Source organism: Scyliorhinus canicula, chromosome 13, assembly GCF_902713615.1.
Source record: "Scyliorhinus canicula chromosome 13, sScyCan1.1, whole genome shotgun sequence".
In the NCBI taxonomy this organism is placed as follows: Eukaryota; Metazoa; Chordata; class Chondrichthyes; order Carcharhiniformes; family Scyliorhinidae; genus Scyliorhinus; species Scyliorhinus canicula.
The window spans coordinates 90,173,789-90,193,399 of NC_052158.1; the positions used below are offsets into that span (position 1 = coordinate 90,173,789).

General features: G+C 42.0%; 1 protein-coding gene and 2 long non-coding RNA genes across 4 annotated transcripts in view; 2 read left to right on the plus strand and 1 right to left on the minus strand.

Moving 5' to 3' along the window:
• The first annotated feature begins 1,448 nt into the window (after positions 1-1,448).
• LOC119976734 overlaps positions 1,449-19,611 on the plus strand; it is a 91,660-nt gene continuing 73,497 nt past the window's right edge. Inside the window, exon 1 of the long non-coding RNA XR_005462983.1 lies at positions 1,449-1,573. This is a non-coding gene — a long non-coding RNA (uncharacterized LOC119976734). The remainder of the gene's footprint in view (positions 1,574-19,611) is intronic.
• Positions 7,992-16,118, plus strand: LOC119976735. The gene is made up of 2 exons (XR_005462984.1): positions 7,992-8,040; positions 15,830-16,118. It is a non-coding gene; the product is annotated as an uncharacterized LOC119976735 (long non-coding RNA).
• Positions 8,710-19,611, minus strand: part of prss16 (serine protease 16) — a 91,184-nt gene continuing 80,282 nt past the window's right edge. For both annotated transcript variants that reach the window (XM_038817462.1, XM_038817460.1), the window contains exon 9: positions 8,710-9,532. In XM_038817462.1, the coding sequence (XP_038673390.1) occupies positions 9,423-9,532 (110 nt within the window). In that variant the 3' untranslated portion in view covers positions 8,710-9,422. The remainder of the gene's footprint in view (positions 9,533-19,611) is intronic.

A 19,611-nucleotide genomic window follows, 5' to 3' on the forward strand; every position in this document is an offset into this window, starting at 1 on the left:
GGGAATTGAACCCTCGCTGCTGGCCTTGTTCTGCATTACAAGCCAGCTTTCTAGCCCACTGTGCTAAACCAGCCAATTAACTATAAGGTATGATGGTAAAAGAGGACAATGGCTAATATTGTGCCATAAGGCATGATGGGAAAATAAGAAAATGACTAACATTAAACAGGCAGTCAGACAAAACTGCAACCCTTTGCAGAATGACTTTCATGGGAACCAGAGAACGAAAACATCCGTGACAACACCCTTGTTTTTCGAACATGAAGCACAGGTTCGAATGACATCGAGAAGCTGAACATTTTGTTTAACTGAGATACAGACCACCGAGATTTCAACGGCGATAACCCCGGGGATCAACCATCGTCCAATCAAACCTGAGTCTAAAGGCTCACCAGGACACACCCTTCAGAGTGAACCTGGCCAAGTTTTCTCTCATCGGATAGCATATCTTTGGTTCAAGTCGTGAGTCTTGCAACTTATGTAACTGTTGAAATGAACACATAGCTTTAATAAATTTGTATTAATTCAACTGGTAGTGGGTAGTCAATTCTGTCTGCATTCATCAATTGAGGCCAGCAGAGGCACCAACAACCTGGACAATATTCAAGCCTGAGTTGATAAGTGGCAAGTAACATTTCTTACACACATGCCCGAAAATTATCATCGCTATCAAGAGAGAGTCTAATCACCTTCTCCAACCCCACCCCACAAATCGCTTGATATTCAGGGGACTTACCATCACTCACTCCTCCACCATAAACTTCCTGGGGTTACTATTGACTAGAAACATATCTGGTCCAGCCATATATTACTGTGGCTACAACAGCAGATCAGAGGCTAGGAATCCTGCGTCATGTAACTTACTTCTTGACTCCCCAAAGTCTTTCCAACAAGAGATAAGGCTGAAGCATTCAAAACAATCTTCAGCCAGAAGTGCCGAGTGGATGATCCATCTTAGCCTCCACCAGAGGCCCCCACCATCATAGGTGTCAGTCTTCAGCCAATTCGATTCACTCCATGTGATATCAAGAAATAGCTGGATACTGCAAAGTATTTGGGCCCTGACAGTATTCCAGCAACATTACTGACACCTTGTGTTCCAGAACCTGCCACGCCCCTAGCCAAGCTATTCCAGAACAGCTACAACACCGGCATCTACCCAACAATATGGAATATTTCCCAGGTATGTCCTGTACACAAGAAACAGGACACATCCAACCCAGCCAATTACCGCCCCATTAGTTTACTCTCAATCATCAGCAAAGTGATGGAAAGAATCATCAACAGTACTATCAAATGGCACTTACACAGCAATAACCTGCTCACGGATGCTTAGTTTGGGCTCTGCCAAGGTCATCCAGCTCTTGCCCTCATTACAGCCTTAGATCAAACATGGACAAAAGAGCTGAATGCCAGCTACACATCAATCAGTATCTCATTTGTGTTGATATCGCTTACGTTTTATTTCACCTCACTCCTGACATTGCTGCTCTCCTGATCTCCTGCAGATTCGTAATCCCTCCAAGGTCTCCAATGCAAGGGAGCGCATGAAGAATAAGAGTGGGATCATTTTGTGAGTACAAATTTATTTTTAGAATTTCAAAATGTTTTAAATGAAAGTTGATACATTCAGTAAGGTTAGTGACTTTTTGAAAATGTTTTGCTTTATTTGTGGAAATAAAGAACAAATTATAGTATCATCATGACCCTTCATTGATTGCACTATTAATCATTTTGAGGAGAAATTCAAACCGATAATGCAAAAAGATGTATTAATTGATGTGATGGCTTGTGTAGGCTTGAGAGATGAACAGACACTTCCAACACAGATGAAGGCTCAACTCAATTTTATTAACTACTTCTAACTAACTAACACACAATGACTGTGGGTCTAAATAATGCTAACTTGAACTAGAGACCTAAGCCTTGTCCGAACCAGTTGATTCTCTCAGCATGTGCTGTGAGTCCGTGCTGGGCTGAATAAGTTCTTGTTACACTCAGAGGCAGCACCCAGAATGAGCAGAACCGTGGTGCCCTCTGCCTTTATAGTGTGTGTATTCTAACTTGTGATTGGCTGCAGTGTTTGTACATGTTGATTGGTCCCTGTGTGTGTCCATCAGTGTGTGTCTGCACCATGATATATTGGTATATATTATGACATTAATAATACAAGTTATGTACTCTAAATTTTTCAAAGTTTAGCACAGTGGGCTAAGACAGCTGGCTTGTAATGCAGAACAAGACCAGCAGCGTGGGTTCAATTCCCGTACCGGCCTCCATGAACAGGCGCCGGAATGTGGCTACTATGGGCTTTTCACAGTAACTTCATTGAAGCCTACTTGTGACAAGAAGCGATTATTATTATTATTATTAAATTTACCATATGATTATTGATTATTATTGGCTTGTAGAGAGTTAGTGTAAGCAAATGTAAAAGCTAAGATATATATCTCAATGAAACAAATGACCATTTTTTCCTGACCCACTGAGTATTGCCAGCATTTTCTCATTATTTTGATTTTGTAGTAGTATTTGATTCAGTACCATTTCTCTTTCAAGAATGCCTCTCTTGAAGCAATTCTGCTCTTCACTCCGATGGGATTTCTGTTTACCTTTTTTTAACCTTGTTCACTCTCATTCCTTTCTGTTTCCCTTCTGGTGTTTGATCAGTTATCTATGAAACTAATTTTCGCCGCCACATCCCTACCCTCAGCAACAGCTTCCTTCTGACTAATTTGAGGCCATAATGATTTTGGCAAGATTCTCATCTGCATTAAACATTCCTCCTCAGGTGGGTGCAAAATTGATCTAAAGGCCTCAAGTGTGCGTTGGCGGTGATTGTAATCAATCACAATTGATTACCTTTTGGGGTACATTTAAATTTTAAATTCCTCTTTCCCTGTCAGAGATGCACCCTTGTGCCCAGCCTGCATTGATTTTGGTGCTGTTACTGATCAGAAATCTGTTATATGACAGTCTGTCATGGGCATGCCATTGGAATAGACCTACCTGTGTTAGGCAGGCAACAATGACTGTTTGCATTCAGATAGCAAAATATTCAAAAGTGTTTAAGAGACATTTTCTGATGCTGAGCTAGAAGAGAGATATCAGAGCAGATGACCAATTTGGTTTTAAGGCGCACCTTAAACAAAAATAGAGAGAGTTTGAGAGGTAGAGGTGTCGGTATGGGACAATTGGGCGCGGCCGTTTTGGCGCGGCCGTTTGGACGCAGCCGTTTGGGCGCCATGGGACAATTGGACGCAGCCAATTTGGCGCGGCCGTTTGGGCGCAGACGACAGAAATTTTTTCGTTTTTGTTGCTAGTAAATTGTTGCAAATTGTTGCAAATAAATTTAAAAACCTTAAATTAGTTCATTTAGTTTAGTTCATTTGGTGATTATGAGCAAGGCTCCTCAAGTACTCGATAGCATCCATGTTTTCAAATTTAAGAACAGTTTCATGTATTCTTTTATCTTTATTGTAAATTAAAAACCTTAAATTAGTTCATTTAGTTAAAAACCTTAAATTAGTTCATTTAGTTTAGTTAATTTGGTAATTATGAGCAAGGCTCCTCAAGTACTCGATAGCATCCATGTTTTCAAATTTAAGAACAGTTTCATGTATTCTTTTATCTGCATCTCTATACTTTTTTAGTTTTTGTGGCGGTTCATGGCCGGCTAGTAACCTTTCATAATATGCATCTCTACCTTTCTGTACTTTACGCAGGCCATCAATTAGTTTCCATATGGTGGGATGATGCATGCCAAGTTCATATTTCAATCGACGGTGGGCTGCCTCCGCATTATTGTTTGTGCGGTCTTCCCCGTTTAATGTTCTCTGATAAAGGTTCCAAATCTCAGGGCGAAATAAAGGTGTTTGTCTACCATTTCCTCGTCTGTTCAGACGACCAACATATGTATCTTCAAACCAGTTGAGTAAATCTTGAAGTTCTTGCGGCAGTTGGGTCGCTAAAGCATCCAGATATTCATTGATTTTGTTCAAAGGTACAAAGGCAATGGCAATAATCATTTTAGCTTTTAACGCGAAATCTGGATCAGTGTTATACAAACTACAGAACCCCATACTAGCTAGATGTTTTTGCATATTTTGAGCTAAATGAAAAAAACATCCTTTTATTTGAACATCAGGGAATATGTCTTTCATAGCACTGTGCACAGCCTGTTAATAATCACAGACGATTGAACTGGGTTTCAAGTTGGGTTCGATTTCTTTCAATAATGCGAACATTCTCGCATATGTGGTGCATTGATTGTTGGGCAAAAGAGCATAAACCATAGGAGTAACTCCGTGTTTTTTTACCATAATTACATAAATCTGAGAAAAGAGGCTGGGAGCAATACTGAATGTGCCATCTGCAAACCACATATCAGATGTCAATAAGTGCTGGAGCCAGCTCTGTCTTCCGAAGATTAATATCCGGTCGTGACCTGGTCCGCTATCACAAAGTAAAAAATTTTCTTCCACTCCTGGTTGAGGGACATATATCCTGTAGCATTCTGGCACAATCAATTGTTGTAAATCACTTGGATTGGTGGGGGCGTTCAATACATAATTACGCTTTCTGCTTATCATTCTCCTCAAAGCAGATATATTAGGAATGGCTGGTAGACTAGCTTGGGATATGTCTGTCAAACATTCATTAACAACTACAGTCGGTGCCTCAAGGGTTTCCTGTGCTCTCTTTTTTATTTTAGTTTTCACGAGTGCAACCTCTACTTGTGCAACAGAAGCATCATGCGAATGGCTGTTCAGCTGCCTCACCACGTTTGCAGCTTAAGTATGGAGCCGTTCTTTGCACCGGTTTTTTTGCTTACAACGCCAAAATTTCACTTCGCTGTCACCTTTGCTTGTTTTGTCAAAGACGTAAAGGAATCCGTTATGAACAAATTTTTCTTTACCACATTTCGTTGATACTGCCTCAGCCATCATATGGGTATGCAAATTGGTTTAGTTAAAAAATATATAAAAAGATGGTGATAGAACACACCAGCACCCAACTCAACGCACCCGCACCAGCAGCCAACTCACCTGAAGCTAATTCATAAATAAAGAAATGTTATTTCGGCACCAAAACGTCAATAATGCCAATATACAAAAAATATATAAACGTCAATAATGCCAATATATAACGCCAATATATAAAAAGATGGTGATGGAACGCACCAGCACCCAACTCAACGCACCCGCACCAGCAGCCAACTCAACTGAGGCTAATTCACAAATAAAGAAATGTTATTTTGGCGCCAAAACGTCCGGCGCCAAAACAGCCGGCGCCAAAACGGCTGGCGTCAAAACGGCTGGCGCCAAAACGGCCGCGCCCAAATGGCTGCGCCAAAACGTACCTAACCCAGAGGTGTAGAGGAGGAATTCCAGGACCAGAATTTTACACTCCACAGCCCCCTCCCCCGATAGGTTCTGCAGCTGTGGGCGTGTGGGGGTAGCATGAATTTCCACAGGTGGTATTCCCTTTCTGGGAATTCCCCTTAATTTTCTGCCCAGCTTCAATTTTTAGGCTGGTGAAAGCTGAGGGAGGGGGAATAAAGAAAGTTTGATCTTGGGCAGTTGGATTGAGGGGGGTGGCACCTCCATCAGAAGCCCACTTATAACTGGTGATGCCCTCCCCTTAAAGCCCATTGACCTCAGGACCTACCTCCCTCAGGTTTATCCCCCAACACCATCCTTGCAACCTTCCAGATCTACCCTATCCTACCCTGCCTTACCCACCCTGGGAATCTTTACACTTACCTTTTTCTCCATTTCCCAGGAATTCGTCGCAGGCAGCTCTGTGCAGTGCTTCTTTCAGCCACTGCAGCGCTGTTGGTGGAGGGGCTGAAGAGCTGTTGGCCATTCTGATTGGCCGGCATCTCTCCAAGGTGGAACTTCCTCATGAATCATTAAAGCATAAAATCAAAGCAGGGCTGTAAGCGTTGGCAGGGATGTGTTTCCCGCTGACTCTTCAGGTGGATGGGGCCAAGCTGAGAAAAGTGCCAGCCATCCTAAAATTTAAGGCCCAGGGCTTAGGGTCAAGGCATCTGAGAGCACAACAGCCAATGGTGGAGTGATTAAAATTGTGGCTATGCAAGAGGCCAGAATCAGAGCAGTATAGAGATGTTAAAGGCTTAGAGGGCTGAAGGAGGTAAGACGTGAGGAGAGGCAAAGCCATGGAGGATTTTGAAACCAAGGTTGAGGATTTTTATATTTAGGTGTTGCCGGACCGAGAGTCAATATAGATCAGCAAGCTTGGTTAATGGGTGAACAAAACAAATTGAGGTTAAAAGCAGAAAAGTTTTATGAACACATGTTTATGTAGAGTGGAAGACTGGGTGCTGACCAGAAAAAAAAGCTGAAACAGTCAAGTCTGGAGTAATAAGGACATGATTGAGGATTTGAGCAGCATAAGAGCTGAGGATGGGTCAAAGGCAGGCAAGGTTACAGAGATGAAAACAGGTAGTTTTGGTGATGCAACAGTTGTATGTTCAGAAACTCACCTTGCGGTCAAGCATAACAGACTCAGCTTCAGAAAGTTGTCAGCAAAGGAAATGATGACCAGAAAATGGAGTTTGTGGCATCATCAAATGGCTTCAGTCTCCCCAATATTTAGTTGTAGGAAATGTCTGTTCATCCCACTTTGGATATTGGACAAGTAATGTGACAAATTAAAGAGAGTAGAGGGCACCAGAGAAATGTTAGAGGGATGGAGTTCAGTGTCATCAGTGTGTGTAGAGCCTGAGATATTATTGGATGATATCATTGAGTAACACATAGATGGGAAATAGAAACAATCCAAGGACAGATCCTTGGGGAACCCCTGAGGCATAGGCATGGTATGGGAAGAAAAGCTATTGCAGTCGATTCTCCATCAATAATCAGACAAAATAAGAATAGAATCAAGCAAGAGGAATTCCAGTTGGACAATGAAGGAGGCATTAGAGGAAGCTAATATGATTGACTGTGTCAAAGATGCCAGATAGGTTGAGCAGCATGATGATGGATAATTTATCACAGTCATTGTCACAAAGAATGTCAACAGTGACTTTGATAGGGGCTGATTGAGTACTGTGGGAGGAACAGAGCCTGATTGAAGAGATCAGGTGTGGAATTGTGGGGAAGAAGGGAACAGATTTGGGAGGCAACAGCATGCACAAGGATTTTGGATTGGAAAAGGAAGTTGGAAATGGGGCAATAGTATGCAAGGACAGAAAGGTCAGTGGTTTTATTTTCAGGAGAGAGACGATGACAACAGTTTTGAAGGAAAGTGGTGGGGGTAGAAAGTAGTGTATTCAACCTCTGGAAAGTAGTGCTGTCACCTCTGGTAAAAATCCTACAAACTGTAATGAACTGTAAGTGGATAATCAAAGGAGATCTGTTTGATTCAATGTCCTCACCTGCTGGGCTGTGAAACTATCCCAGTGGGATTGAGGCAGCTGCAATTCAGTCCTATGCACCCAAACGTGATGAATAATTTTAAATTAATTTGGAAATCTTACACTAGGATATCAGAGGACTGATGCTGTGGAAAATGTTACTATTAAGCAATCATGTGATTTTCAATGCAAGTTTTATTTCTGTGCTGTATCTGAACTTGCATTGCATGAACAATGTTCAATTTGTCAGCCAGTTTTGTGCTTTGAAAAAAATGATCATAAAATCTTACGTCATCCCCCCCCCCAAAAATATAAACGAAGGAAAGGCAAACCAGCACAAAACCAGAAAACTATCTCAGTACTTGTTGAGCTCCACTGAATGTACAAAAGGAAACAATTAAAGGCAATAAAAATGGATCACTGTAAATGTCAGCATTTAAATCAACCTTTGAAGCCTCAAACAATCCCTCCAAAAACAGGAATCGATTGATTAGTCAAGTATGAATTTGAACTGCTGCCGTGGGTGTAGGTCTTTGCCATTTTGAAATGTCATCCGCATCCGATGTGAAGAGTGGGCATGTCGTAAGCTCCTGTGCGTCTTTGTGACGCAGCCCTTACCATCTGCATGATCCCTACTGCCTAGTTATAAGGCACTGGTAAGTAAAACATGTATTTACAGGGTGCAAAAAAATGGAGGCTGATTGCCAATGCAAGTATAGTGTGTCGTGGCTGGAAAGACGGTTGGAGGGTGTTGATTTCTATGTCGAGTATCTGCAGAAACTGAATTTCCGGTCTGAAAAATGGAGGTTGAGTTTTCCACCCCTTCCCTGCTGCATGTTTTGCAGAGGCATCCTGCTATTGGCTGATGGTGGGATCTTCTAGTCTGCTTGCTGTCAACGGGGTGTCTCATTGTTCGTACCCTCTGCTGCTGAGAAACCCGCAGGGGTGGGGGTGTCGCCGCTGAGGGGACTGGAAGATCCCGCTGGCAAGACCGGCTGAAAAACCATGCCCAGACCCCCTTAAATACTTGACTAGTTTTTACCCCCAATCTACTGTCAATCTAATGCAACTTTCAAACAATAGGAAAACAATTATCATTTACAATAAATGAATACTTTCAAAATCTAAAATTGTGTCTTACCTCAATGTGACATTTTACCTCAGGAACTTGAGAGAAAATCCCTGGTATAATTGTTTGAATTGTGAGGTCCAAAGAATGCGTTGCCAGATCCATCCTCTTATATAAATATATATGCTTAACTTGCAATTGCCAACAAATGTTTATTGCAGAGAAACTCACAGAAAAAAGTATTGTAAAAATAACTTGATTTGTCAGTCTCGTTGGACATGTTGAAACAGCCAACTCCTGAACCCATCTAAACAAATTATTCCAGAATTAGAATTGGAGGTTGACTTTTTATAGCTGAATCGCTTCTAATCTATTTTATCCTCAATCCCTCTAATTTTACTGGATTTACCAGTGCTCGAACTGGTGTCGAACTACTGAAAATTGGGGGTAATTCACACAAGCCATATTAGATTTCCCCTCACCCACTCAGAAAATATTTGTTCTCATTAAGGTGGGAGGTCAAAAGATTTCCAAGGTCATATATATTATTTTCACATCTGGAGCTTCAATTAGACCACCCTAAACTGGATAACGTGAATTCCTTAGACTGCAAATAACAAATGACATAAAATGTACAACAGTGGAATAGCACACGCTTACTGTATGACATGTTGAGTTTCTTTACTTGTAGAATTCTGCAAGTATGAGTTAACACTCATTCTGCTGACTAAACCATAAATCAATATGGTTGGAAGATATATTGAGAAAAGCATTTTAATATATCATCACTAGTAATAATACAGTTTATACAGAAAGGCATTGCATTAACAAATGTTGGATGGGAAAAATGAAACGAACACTCCTTTGTGACATTCAATATGACCAGGTTGAGCAGAGAAAAAAGTACAGCTAAATCCCTGAAGTTCTGAATCCTTTTATAAAGTTTCATTCTCACATAGATAAAAGACTTCATTCTTCAATCCAGGTTTTGAGTCGCCGAAAGATTTCTTCTCTTGCTCTAATGAGTTGTGGTATATCGTTTGTTTTTTCTGGGTACATGTCAGCACAATGGGCTGTACCTGTTTGGTTAATTAAGGAAAACAGACAAAAATGAAAATCCTGAAACAAAAACTAGCACTGTACTGTCACAGAGCCCTCATTTATATTTATTGATTTAAGAACATGCCAGATTAATCCAGCATGCAGGTATACTCCCCTCAGTTTAACATTAATGATGACCTGTTAATTTACACATCCAAGCGTCACTTATAAAACACCTACCTGCCTTTCTGAACTTCACTTACATTTCCATAAGTCAAACCAGATGCAGACATATATGCTCAGCACTTAGTGGTTTAGGCACAAGAAATCTAGCTTCAAGATTAAAAACAAACTAAAACTAAAATATTTTCTATAAAGTTTAAAAATATATATTTTTAGTAAGGCATTTATAAATAAACATCAAATAAAACCACAACCAAGATTAAAAAAGATAACCAACAGATAACAAACAGGAGAACACAGCATAACTCAATAAATAGCCAACAACCGCAACCAGCCCTCCCTACCATACCACCCATCCTCTCTGCCTTCTATAAAGGTTTTTAACCAATCCTTTCTTTGAAAGTGTGTATCTTGTTCAGCTGGTTTTTCATGCTGTTATAAATTATTTTTTCAGCAGACTTTGGTTGCTTTTCGTTTTATCCGTTTAGAAATTAGATTTGAGCAGTTCAAATTTTAGTCTCCCTTCCTAAAAACTGGATAGCAGCAAATGAGACGTCACAAAAATTGCTTGGCGATTAAACCTACAACAAAATGATTCAACATACCACATTGCGCATTTCTTGTCTTTATTGTAATATTTTAACATTTAATTGATAGTCTCACATGAGCAATTAATTATAATTTTGCTAACAAAACCGTGGCCGCTTATTCAGCTGAAGAGCATTCTATTTATCTTTTTCTTTATCTGCTTTTTCTCTTGGAAAGGCTGAAAAGTGTAAAAGGACTTGATCCAAGATTACATTACATTGTGGATGATTAAAAATCTGGAATATTCGTAAAAGGATTAAAGTAATCCTGAGATATACAAACCTATCAGTTTGAGACAGATCAACCACCTGGAAAAGATCTTAATGGAAAGACAAAAGTAATGTCAAATGAGCTAAATGGATAAAAATTGGAAACACCCCTGGAGTTTGCCTGAAAAATAAACCTGTACAACGCCACCTGTTTTATATGAATTATCACTGTAGAACATTCAGAATGCAAAGTCAGTATATTTCCTCATGTCTGTCATTTAAATTTATAAGTAAAACATTTGTAATTGCATTATTGCCAGAAGGAAGATTATAGGTGCGATCTAATGGAAATGTTTCTGGGCGCGATATAATTAATTGGGAACAAAGTTCCATAGCGAGTGCCTTTAGCTTTGTGTTTCTCCACACAGCGGCAAGAAACACAAGTCGCTATTAAACGCGACTCGCGTTTGATAAGGTGCCTCAATGGGGAATGCACGGCTGAGGCTGAACCTAGCACCATTTTGTACACCGAGGAGCTCCGCTCGCCAGAACTCCTCAGTGTGGCGAATGGGATGCCATTTTTAAACGGTGCCCTGATCTCCGAGGCCCTTGAAGCGCAGCCCGACTACACCAAGCCTCAATGCACTATGGGAGGAATTCCAGATTGGCACCTTGGCAGTGCCAACCTGATACTCTGGCAATGCCACCTGGGCACCTTGTCAGGCTGGCACCCAGGTAGCATCACCAGAGTGCCAGGCTGGCAGTGCCAGGGTGCCTAAGTGCCACCATGCCCAAAGGGCATGCACCTGGGGACCTCCAATCCCCAGGAAGACCCCCACAAATGCAGTTCCATTTCATCAGTGTTTGAACGACTCTCGTCCAAGGCGAGGGAGATTGATCCCATTCCTCAGGTAACTCAGGAATCTGCACATTAAAGTGAGACCAGCTATCTCGGTTTAATATACAGATTTTTAACAAGTGGTTTTGCCCACAATGGGCAGAATTCATATCTAAATGTCACGCGAGATTGCGTTAGATCTCGGTGTTGCAAGCCAGGCAGATCCCAGAAGCGGTCCGGGCAGATCCTGGCACTCAATACACAACAGCCAAGTGATAATGGGTGTGATTCAGTGGACTCAAGTTAAAGTGCACTGAACAGCATGTTCAACAGCACCTTGCCTCTTTTTTTTGGCCTTGGGGAAGAACTCCCCATCGAGGCCACTCTTTAAGTTATTTCGCTCAGCTCCCCAGTGCAGGAAGACCACTCGTTGATTGGGGTGCCATTTTTAAAGGCAGCCCAGCTATTTGTTCCCCTGAAAGTTCTCTTTTGTCAATGAAAAATTGAGAAGGATGAAGAGTTAGGATAAGAAAGGATAGCTGCATATAGTGTTGACCATGCAGGTTAAAGTGGTTAAGTTTATTGCATCTGTTCTATGCTAAATGAAATGCTGAATAAAATGCAGTTACCCCTACTTGGATACACCGCCAATTTGTCCCTCATGCCTCTGCTCACGTCCCTGTCTGGGCTAGTGAGATCCAGGGTTTCTTGAGGACAATCATTTTGATAACTCCTCCAGATGTTCAGTTCTTCTCTTTAGCATTAGGAACAGTCCTGACCCCCAAAAAAGGGTGAGGACTAATGAGGGTGTGTTGAGAAATAAGTGGAGGTGTATGGGATTGTGCAGATAGTGTGTGCGGGTGAGAGGTGTAATAAAAGCAAGTTGGAATGATCATGAGGAGATGACGAATGCAGAAAGATGAGTGTGATGCTGATCACTGCCTCAATTTAAAATAGAGTCTTAAGTCTATTAATAGGTAAGATGTCCTTTCTCCATACTGTAGTATTGGCAAACTGTAAATATATGCTGGGTGAGAGGCAGACACACTTCCTCATTTATTGATTTTTATTGTCTAACAGGGATAATAGAAAAAAGGATTTTATTTTCAAAGACTGTTGATGTTTTTAACTGAACACTGGCATATTATCAAGGTAATTCCCTAACTAATTTATTTTCTTAAATAAAATACGGAGACTAATTAAAGGAGTCAGCTACTGTAGTAGCATTGTATAGACTACAAAAGATGAGAGTGCAGGGCAATGATCCATTTGACCTAATTTAGTCATGTCTTAAATTATTAACTGAGCCCTTTAACAGTGTCGAAAGGACCTTCTTGATTACAGGCTAAAGACTATCAACAGTCCTTTCACATCAATCAGGTAACTGAAAAAATAATAGTTTCCGATTTATAAAAGTAAAATCATCTCATTTCAGTGATTACAGATAAACATGATTACATAAGGACATGAAAATCACCATTAAACACTACATAGATTTTCATGAGGTACTTAAATCAACAACATGTGCTTACAATTCACCAATAAAAGAAAAACATTGTTGGCTAATACAGGTAGTGCAAGTGAACAATGACTGGCTTGTTCATGCCCATCTTTTAAAATTAATAGTTACGTTCTACAGAAAGCTGAAACTTTTAAGGCAACTGGTGGGTAATGGTATCGCTGTCCAGTATTTAATCGACTTTCTCAAAGCCATTCTTAAACCAAAAAATTGATGAAGGATTCATTGAGGAGAGAATAAGAAAGTTAGTGCCTTGAAAATAGATTAGTGGATAACATGAATCAACCCTTAATCTTTGTAGAATACAAATAAACAGTTGCTGGAGTAATATAGTTTAATTCCATGCAAATAGCTTTAATACATGGTTCTGCAGCTAATTACTTGCTCAAAAGTAACAACATGCGTCATGATGTTTTTTAATAGGTTTTAAAAGATTTGTAGTGCCGTTTCTGTATTTAGTTTTGTCACTCAGTGGCTCAAATATAAACCTATTACAGAAATTTAGCAAAATAAATTGGACCCTAATATTTCTCCAACCCTCAAAGCAAAAAGGCCAGCAAGGTGGTACAGTGGTTAGCATTGCCGCCTCACGGCGCCGAGTTCCCAGGTTCGATCCCGGTTCTGGGTCACTGTCTGTGTGGAGTTTGTACATTCTCCCCGTGTTTACGTGGGTTTCGCCCCCACAACCCAAAAGATGTGCAGGGTAGGTGGATTGGCCACACTAAATTGCCCTTTCATTGGAAAAAATGAATTGGGTACTCTAAATTTATTTAAAAAACAAAAGCAAAATACTGGGGTTGCTAGAAATCTGAAATAAAAACGTTACATGTCAAATATTAATCATCTTCAGAACCAAATTTCTGAAACATTGGATGTGATCTAACGGCCCCGTTGACTGGTGTTGTCACTAAATTTTGTGAGAGGCCAAAAACAGGATTTGCACTAGCGAGATCTCAGAACGGAATCTTCCCCACCCCCCCATTGCTGATGTTCATGCCCTTCCTAGGCGATTTGAGTGAAATAACATTACAGAAGCGGGCATAATGCCACTGCTTCCGGCCTCCTTGTAACTTCACACCCAGCCGACGTCATATCACACTGGCCCTAATCGCAACTGTTTTTCAAAAACTAAAACCAATTGCGATGACCACACTATGGGCGCACAGGTAAGTATAGTCCCTGAGTAGTGAGGGACATGCTTGGATATTGCCCCCTGGCAATGCCCCCTGGCACCTCTCGGGGTCCCTTCGGGCAGCACCGTTGCATAGGGGGGAGGGGGAGGGAAGTTGCCCTTCTGCATGTGCCAATGCATAATAGTTGTCCGGTGGACATCATCAAGGGGACCATACTCCCCCTCTAGGAGACCATTCTGCAGCCGAAAGAGTACGTCATGAAACAGAAGGAGATCATCAGAGCACTCACCGCCACATTCTGCAGATCCGAGAGTCAGAGTATGTTAGAGCTCTCGGTGAGTGAGCACAAACCTGGACAGGGATTCCCTGTGTATGTGTGTGTATGTTGCATGTGTGTGTTTGTTGTGTTATCGGTGATGACAATACACTGAGGCAATGACTTTGTGCAGACAAATAGCTTGAAAATCTTCTGCAGATATTCTTGCAGTGTGGTTACTGCAGAGGGACCAAAGAAGCATGTGTGTCAGTGACACCATGGAGGCGCATCCAGGGGAGGGAATCGTCTGCCATTGTAACAAGAGCTACATTATTGGAGGCAATAGTCTCCACAAAGTGACTGCAATGGCATGTCTTCCGGTTGGGGAGACATGAGCACATCATGATGCCACAGTTGAATATCTCGGAAAATAATGTATAATCTGAGAAGACTTGTTTCAACGTCCATTTTCCCTGATTAATGACAACCTGAACAGTTAGTTTGTCAGTTGCCTCCGGGTCAGTTTTAATGTTGTCAGCATTCATCAATATTAATGAACCACATATGGCACTCTCCCAGTGATATCTGTTCCTCTCCTCAAGTCTTCTTCCTTCAATTCTTTGTTTCCTCGAAGTAGTGGCCCACAATGAATGCAGGTTCACAATTGTTGGTGCCTCACCAATATCTCTCATGAGTAAGTGTTCTTCATGTGTGACCCTGGACAGTGAACGTTTATAGATGGGAGGACATCACAGGCATATATGATCCTGTCCTCACTCAATGTTGACATCAATTCAATGCACCCGGGGCTACTGGATACTGGTAAAAACAAGAAAGCTAGATGATTTGCTTTCCCCCTCTTGCCTTGGGCAAGAAAACTTTAGTGTCTCAAACCCTGCCTTGACTCAAGATAGGCTGAGATAGCAAATGTGGCATGGGTCCCAAAGGTCGACTGGCGTGGATCCCAAAGGTCAGTCAGTTGGAATAAGTGCGTCCCGGGGAAAAAAAAGTTTGAAAAACGCTGATGTAGATAAATCCAAAGAGTTATTTTTATACAGCAATGGCCTGATTATGTGTGAACCTCTGTATCTTTATTATCAACCGGTAGAGGTTGTAGAGTGTTTCAGGTATCTGAAAACATATATAAACCAGAAGCAAAGCTTTACAGAGAATCCCAACTGTACCTTTAAAAATAGTGACTATTTTTAATTAGAAAACTGAAAGGGTTTGGAGCGAGTCAGGTTGTTTTAGAGAAGGTATACAAAAGTCTGATAGAGAGTATTTTAACATTCAACATGACAGTCTGGTATTGTAACCTAAGTGTGCAATGAAAAAGTAAGAATTGTTAACACAGCAGGTAAAATCATTGGTATACAGTGGACACAGTTAGATAATTTATTTAACACAGTTAAGAGGAAAGCTTAGACCATTATTGGTGATTCCTCTCATTCTTTATATTATCAATTTGAAAGGCTCCCTTTGGGCCAGTGCCTTAGAATGCCTATTGCCAGGAACAATCTATTCAAGAGGTCTTTTTTTCCAGTGCCATAATCTTACTAAATAACATAATGTAAATTTAACCTACTGATTTTATTTATTTTAACTGCAGTAAATGTTTTAATAGCAGAGTGCTATGTCTGCACAGACCCTCTGAGAGAGCATCCCTGCACATCTTTGGACTTTGGAAGAAACCCGGTGCACCCGGAGGAAATCAATGCAGATGAAGGTGCAAACACCAGACAGTCACCAAGGGCAGAATTGCACCCTGGTCCCTGGATCTGAGGCAGCAGTGCTAACCACTGCGTGACCGTGCCACCCACTATTATATTTGTATGGCATGAATGTATGTTATATATGCACAAATGTATGAACATTAAATATTCATTGTTTTTGACTAATGACTGTGATTATATGTTATACTGGAGGTGAAGCCAAAGACAAATTTCCACTTTTGCAGGGACAATAAAGTTTTATTCTATTCTATTCTTCTACTTAGAAAGGATATAATACAGTTGGAAAGCAGAAGTCATATGACCTCAAAGCTCAAAAATCCCCAGGGAAACTGCAAAATTATGTAGGACATTCCCTTCTAAGGCCTGGTAACAGTTTCTTCTACATCTGGGGTGCCCTTCCACAAAGCCTTGGTAGAACACAAGGTGGGAGACCTGAAAACATCTGTTGCAAATATAAGATTTTTATGTTTTGGGATCTCTTCAATTTAGGATACATTTTTAAAGATGTTTCTATTAGGGTTTTTCTTTTTATACAAAACAAAGATAGAAGTGAACATACAGAGAAACTATATACATCAGTTACAAATCACTATATACATTGGTTACAATTCATATTTCTGTACAAGTGCTGAGCTTTGACTTATCCTCCTGGTCCCAACTCCCCCCCCACCCCCCCCCCCCCCCCCCCCCCCCCCACCCCCCACCCCCCTTTCTTCCTGAGCCCCCTCCCCTTCTTGCTATCTGGTGTGTCTTTTATTTTGTTGGATCTTCCAACTTGGACATGTAGGGGTAGCGTGATGCTATGTATGCTGTTTCGTGTTAGATATAGTTGGGTTCTGTGACTCTTTGTTCCCTCCCTCCTTCTCCCCCTCCTCCCTCCCTCCTCCCCCATTTCTCGTTTTGTTTGTGTCTGTGGTTGTTCTGTGGACCTCCCCTCCCCCTGGCCTATTGGCTGCCTGCTACAAACAGGTCTTGGAGCCATCCGCCAATTTGTTCCAATGTTTTGTGGAAGTCCTCTTCCAACCCCGGGATGGTGAATTTGGTTTTCTCCATTTGGAGAAATTCTGAAAGGTTGGACAGCCAGCCTGCAGCTTTAGGGGGTGCTGCTGATCGCCAGCCAAGTAGGATTCTCTGATGTGCAATTATAGAGGCAAAGGCAAGGGCATCGGCCCTCCTCCTCATAAAGAGTCTTGGCTGTTCTGATACCTTGAAGGTTGCCACTTTGGGCATGGCTCCACCCAACAAGTCTGGGACATGACCAGAACATGTGGGCGTGGTTGACCAGGCCTCTCTGGCACTGTTCACATTTGTCCTCCATCTCAGGGAAGTACCTACTCATTCGGGATCTGGTTAAGTGTGCTTTGCGTACCACTTCCAGCTGCATTAGGCTTAGCCTCGCACAAGTGGAAGTGAATTGACCCTGTGCAGTGCTTCGCTCCAGAGTCCTCACCCTATTTCCATCCTGATATCTTCCTCCCATTTTTCCCTTGTCCAGTGGGCAGCGTGCCCTTCCCAGCAGTCGCTCATACAGGTCCCCGCATTTTCCCCTCCCTAGGATGTCCACGTCCAATAGGTCCTCTAATAGTAATTGTAGCGGCGGCCGTGGGTGTGTCTTTGTTTCCCTACATGGGAAATTTTGAACTTGCACATATCTTAATTTGTTTCCCCCAGTCAGTTGGCACTTCTCTGTCAGTTCCTCTAGTGTTGTCAGTCTGTTGTCTGTGTAGAAGTCTCTAACTGTCAATGTCCCCCATCCTGTCTTCATTTTTTGAAGGTGGCATCCATTTTGGATGGCGCGATCCTGTGGTTGTTGCACAAGGGGGCCTTAATAGACTGAAGTACTGACGTCATGACTGGAGTGTGACTATCACCACTGGGCTTGTTGAGTATCTAATTGCTGGGAATGGGAGTGCTGCCGTGGCCAGGGCCCGGAGATATGTCCCCGTGCGGACCCCTCCTCCATTCTTACCCATTCAGTCTCCATTCTATCTATCCCATTACTCTTTCTGCTGTTGCTGCCCAGTGGTAATATTGCAGGTTTGGGAAGGCTGGTTTGGCCACGCTTCTCGTTCTTTGCAAGACTTTTTGGGGGATCCTGGATTTTTCCTCCCCACACAAACTCCATGATCAATTTTTCCACTGCATTGAAAAAGGCCTTCGGGAGGTAGATTGGTAGGGATCTGAACAGGAAGAGGAACCTGGGCAGTACGTTCACTTTGATCGTCTGCACCCTCCATGCCAGGGAGAGTGGGAGTGTGTCCCACCTCTGGAGGTCCTTTTTAACTTCCTCCGTTTGTGAATCCCTGTCCAATGGGCAATTTGGACCCCCAGTTAGCGGAATTTCTTTCAGGCAGTTTAAATGACAACCCCTCCAGCTCTGCCTTGCTCCTTGCAGGAGCCGGGAAGATCTCACTTTTGCTCAAGTTGAGTTTGTAGCCCGAGAAGGTTCTAAACTCTTTCAAGAGCACCAGGATTCCCTCCTTGTTGCTTTGTGGGTCCGAGATGTAGAGGAGCAGTTCATCTGCATAGAGCGAGACTCTGTGCTCTCTGTCTCCTCTCCAGATCCCCGTCCAATTCTTAGAGAATCTCAGATCAATGGCGGATTTACTGTTAGTGGGGTTCTGTGCTCGGTTTTATATTGGGCAGTACCCTCCGCCCCCTCACCACCAAACAACCAGCAGCAACCCCCCCCCAACTTCCTCCTGGCCAGGAGCATCCCCCCTTCACTCGTCGCAATCTCGAGCAATAAAATAATTAAATTGGAAGGGGCCAATTTCTGAGGAACGGATGTGTTTCAGTTAAATGTGTCAAGTGCGGCCAAGAACTTTCTCATCATGATGTGTGAGTAAAAAGGAATAAGAAGTTACCAAAGATGCAGAAAATCCTCAGGGCAGCCCATAGGCTGGAAATAAAGTATTAAATTTATAATTTGTTAAACTTCTGAAGTTTATTGCTTCTAGGTGATACGTTGACAGGGCAGGATGGATGTGAAACCTGCAGAGTAAGTTGATTGAAATCACCAACTTCTGGGGTAATGAAGATCTTAACAAGTCATGCGGATAAAAAATATCTCTCCCATATCTTTACAATACTTAGATGAGCAAATTGCCAGTTCGTAGCTGGGCTGATTGCCCTATTAATTCAAACTTGCAAAATAAAGTGTATGAAAAAGTTTAACAATACTCGACAGTTTATCTATGGTTTTATTTTTGGGTTGTGACACATGGTCACATGCCATACCCATTCAATCACTTATTCACAATCACATGCAAAAACATGCGTAAACATACACTGGGAATACACAGCACTTTAAAAACTTGCGACATAGCACCGAGTACAAGATTAAAGTATGTGCAAGTGTCTGACACCCCAACTCTGTTTTTGCTATTTTCCCCTGAATCCCCAGCTAGCAGCTAGTATAGTAATCCTACTGTACGATGAATACACGCTCCTCTCGCTGGGACTGGCACTTTAATCATTAAAAAGGAATGTGTGCCTTGAGTGCAACATGAACTGGTGACTATACCCAGTTATTTCTGCCTTCCAGTACAATTGGGTGGCGATACTGAGAGGCAGACAGGTCCAGCAAGATCAACTTCCACATGGTTTGGATTTTGGACACCCTTATCCTCAGTCTTCCTTCCTTTGGTAGAGAAAT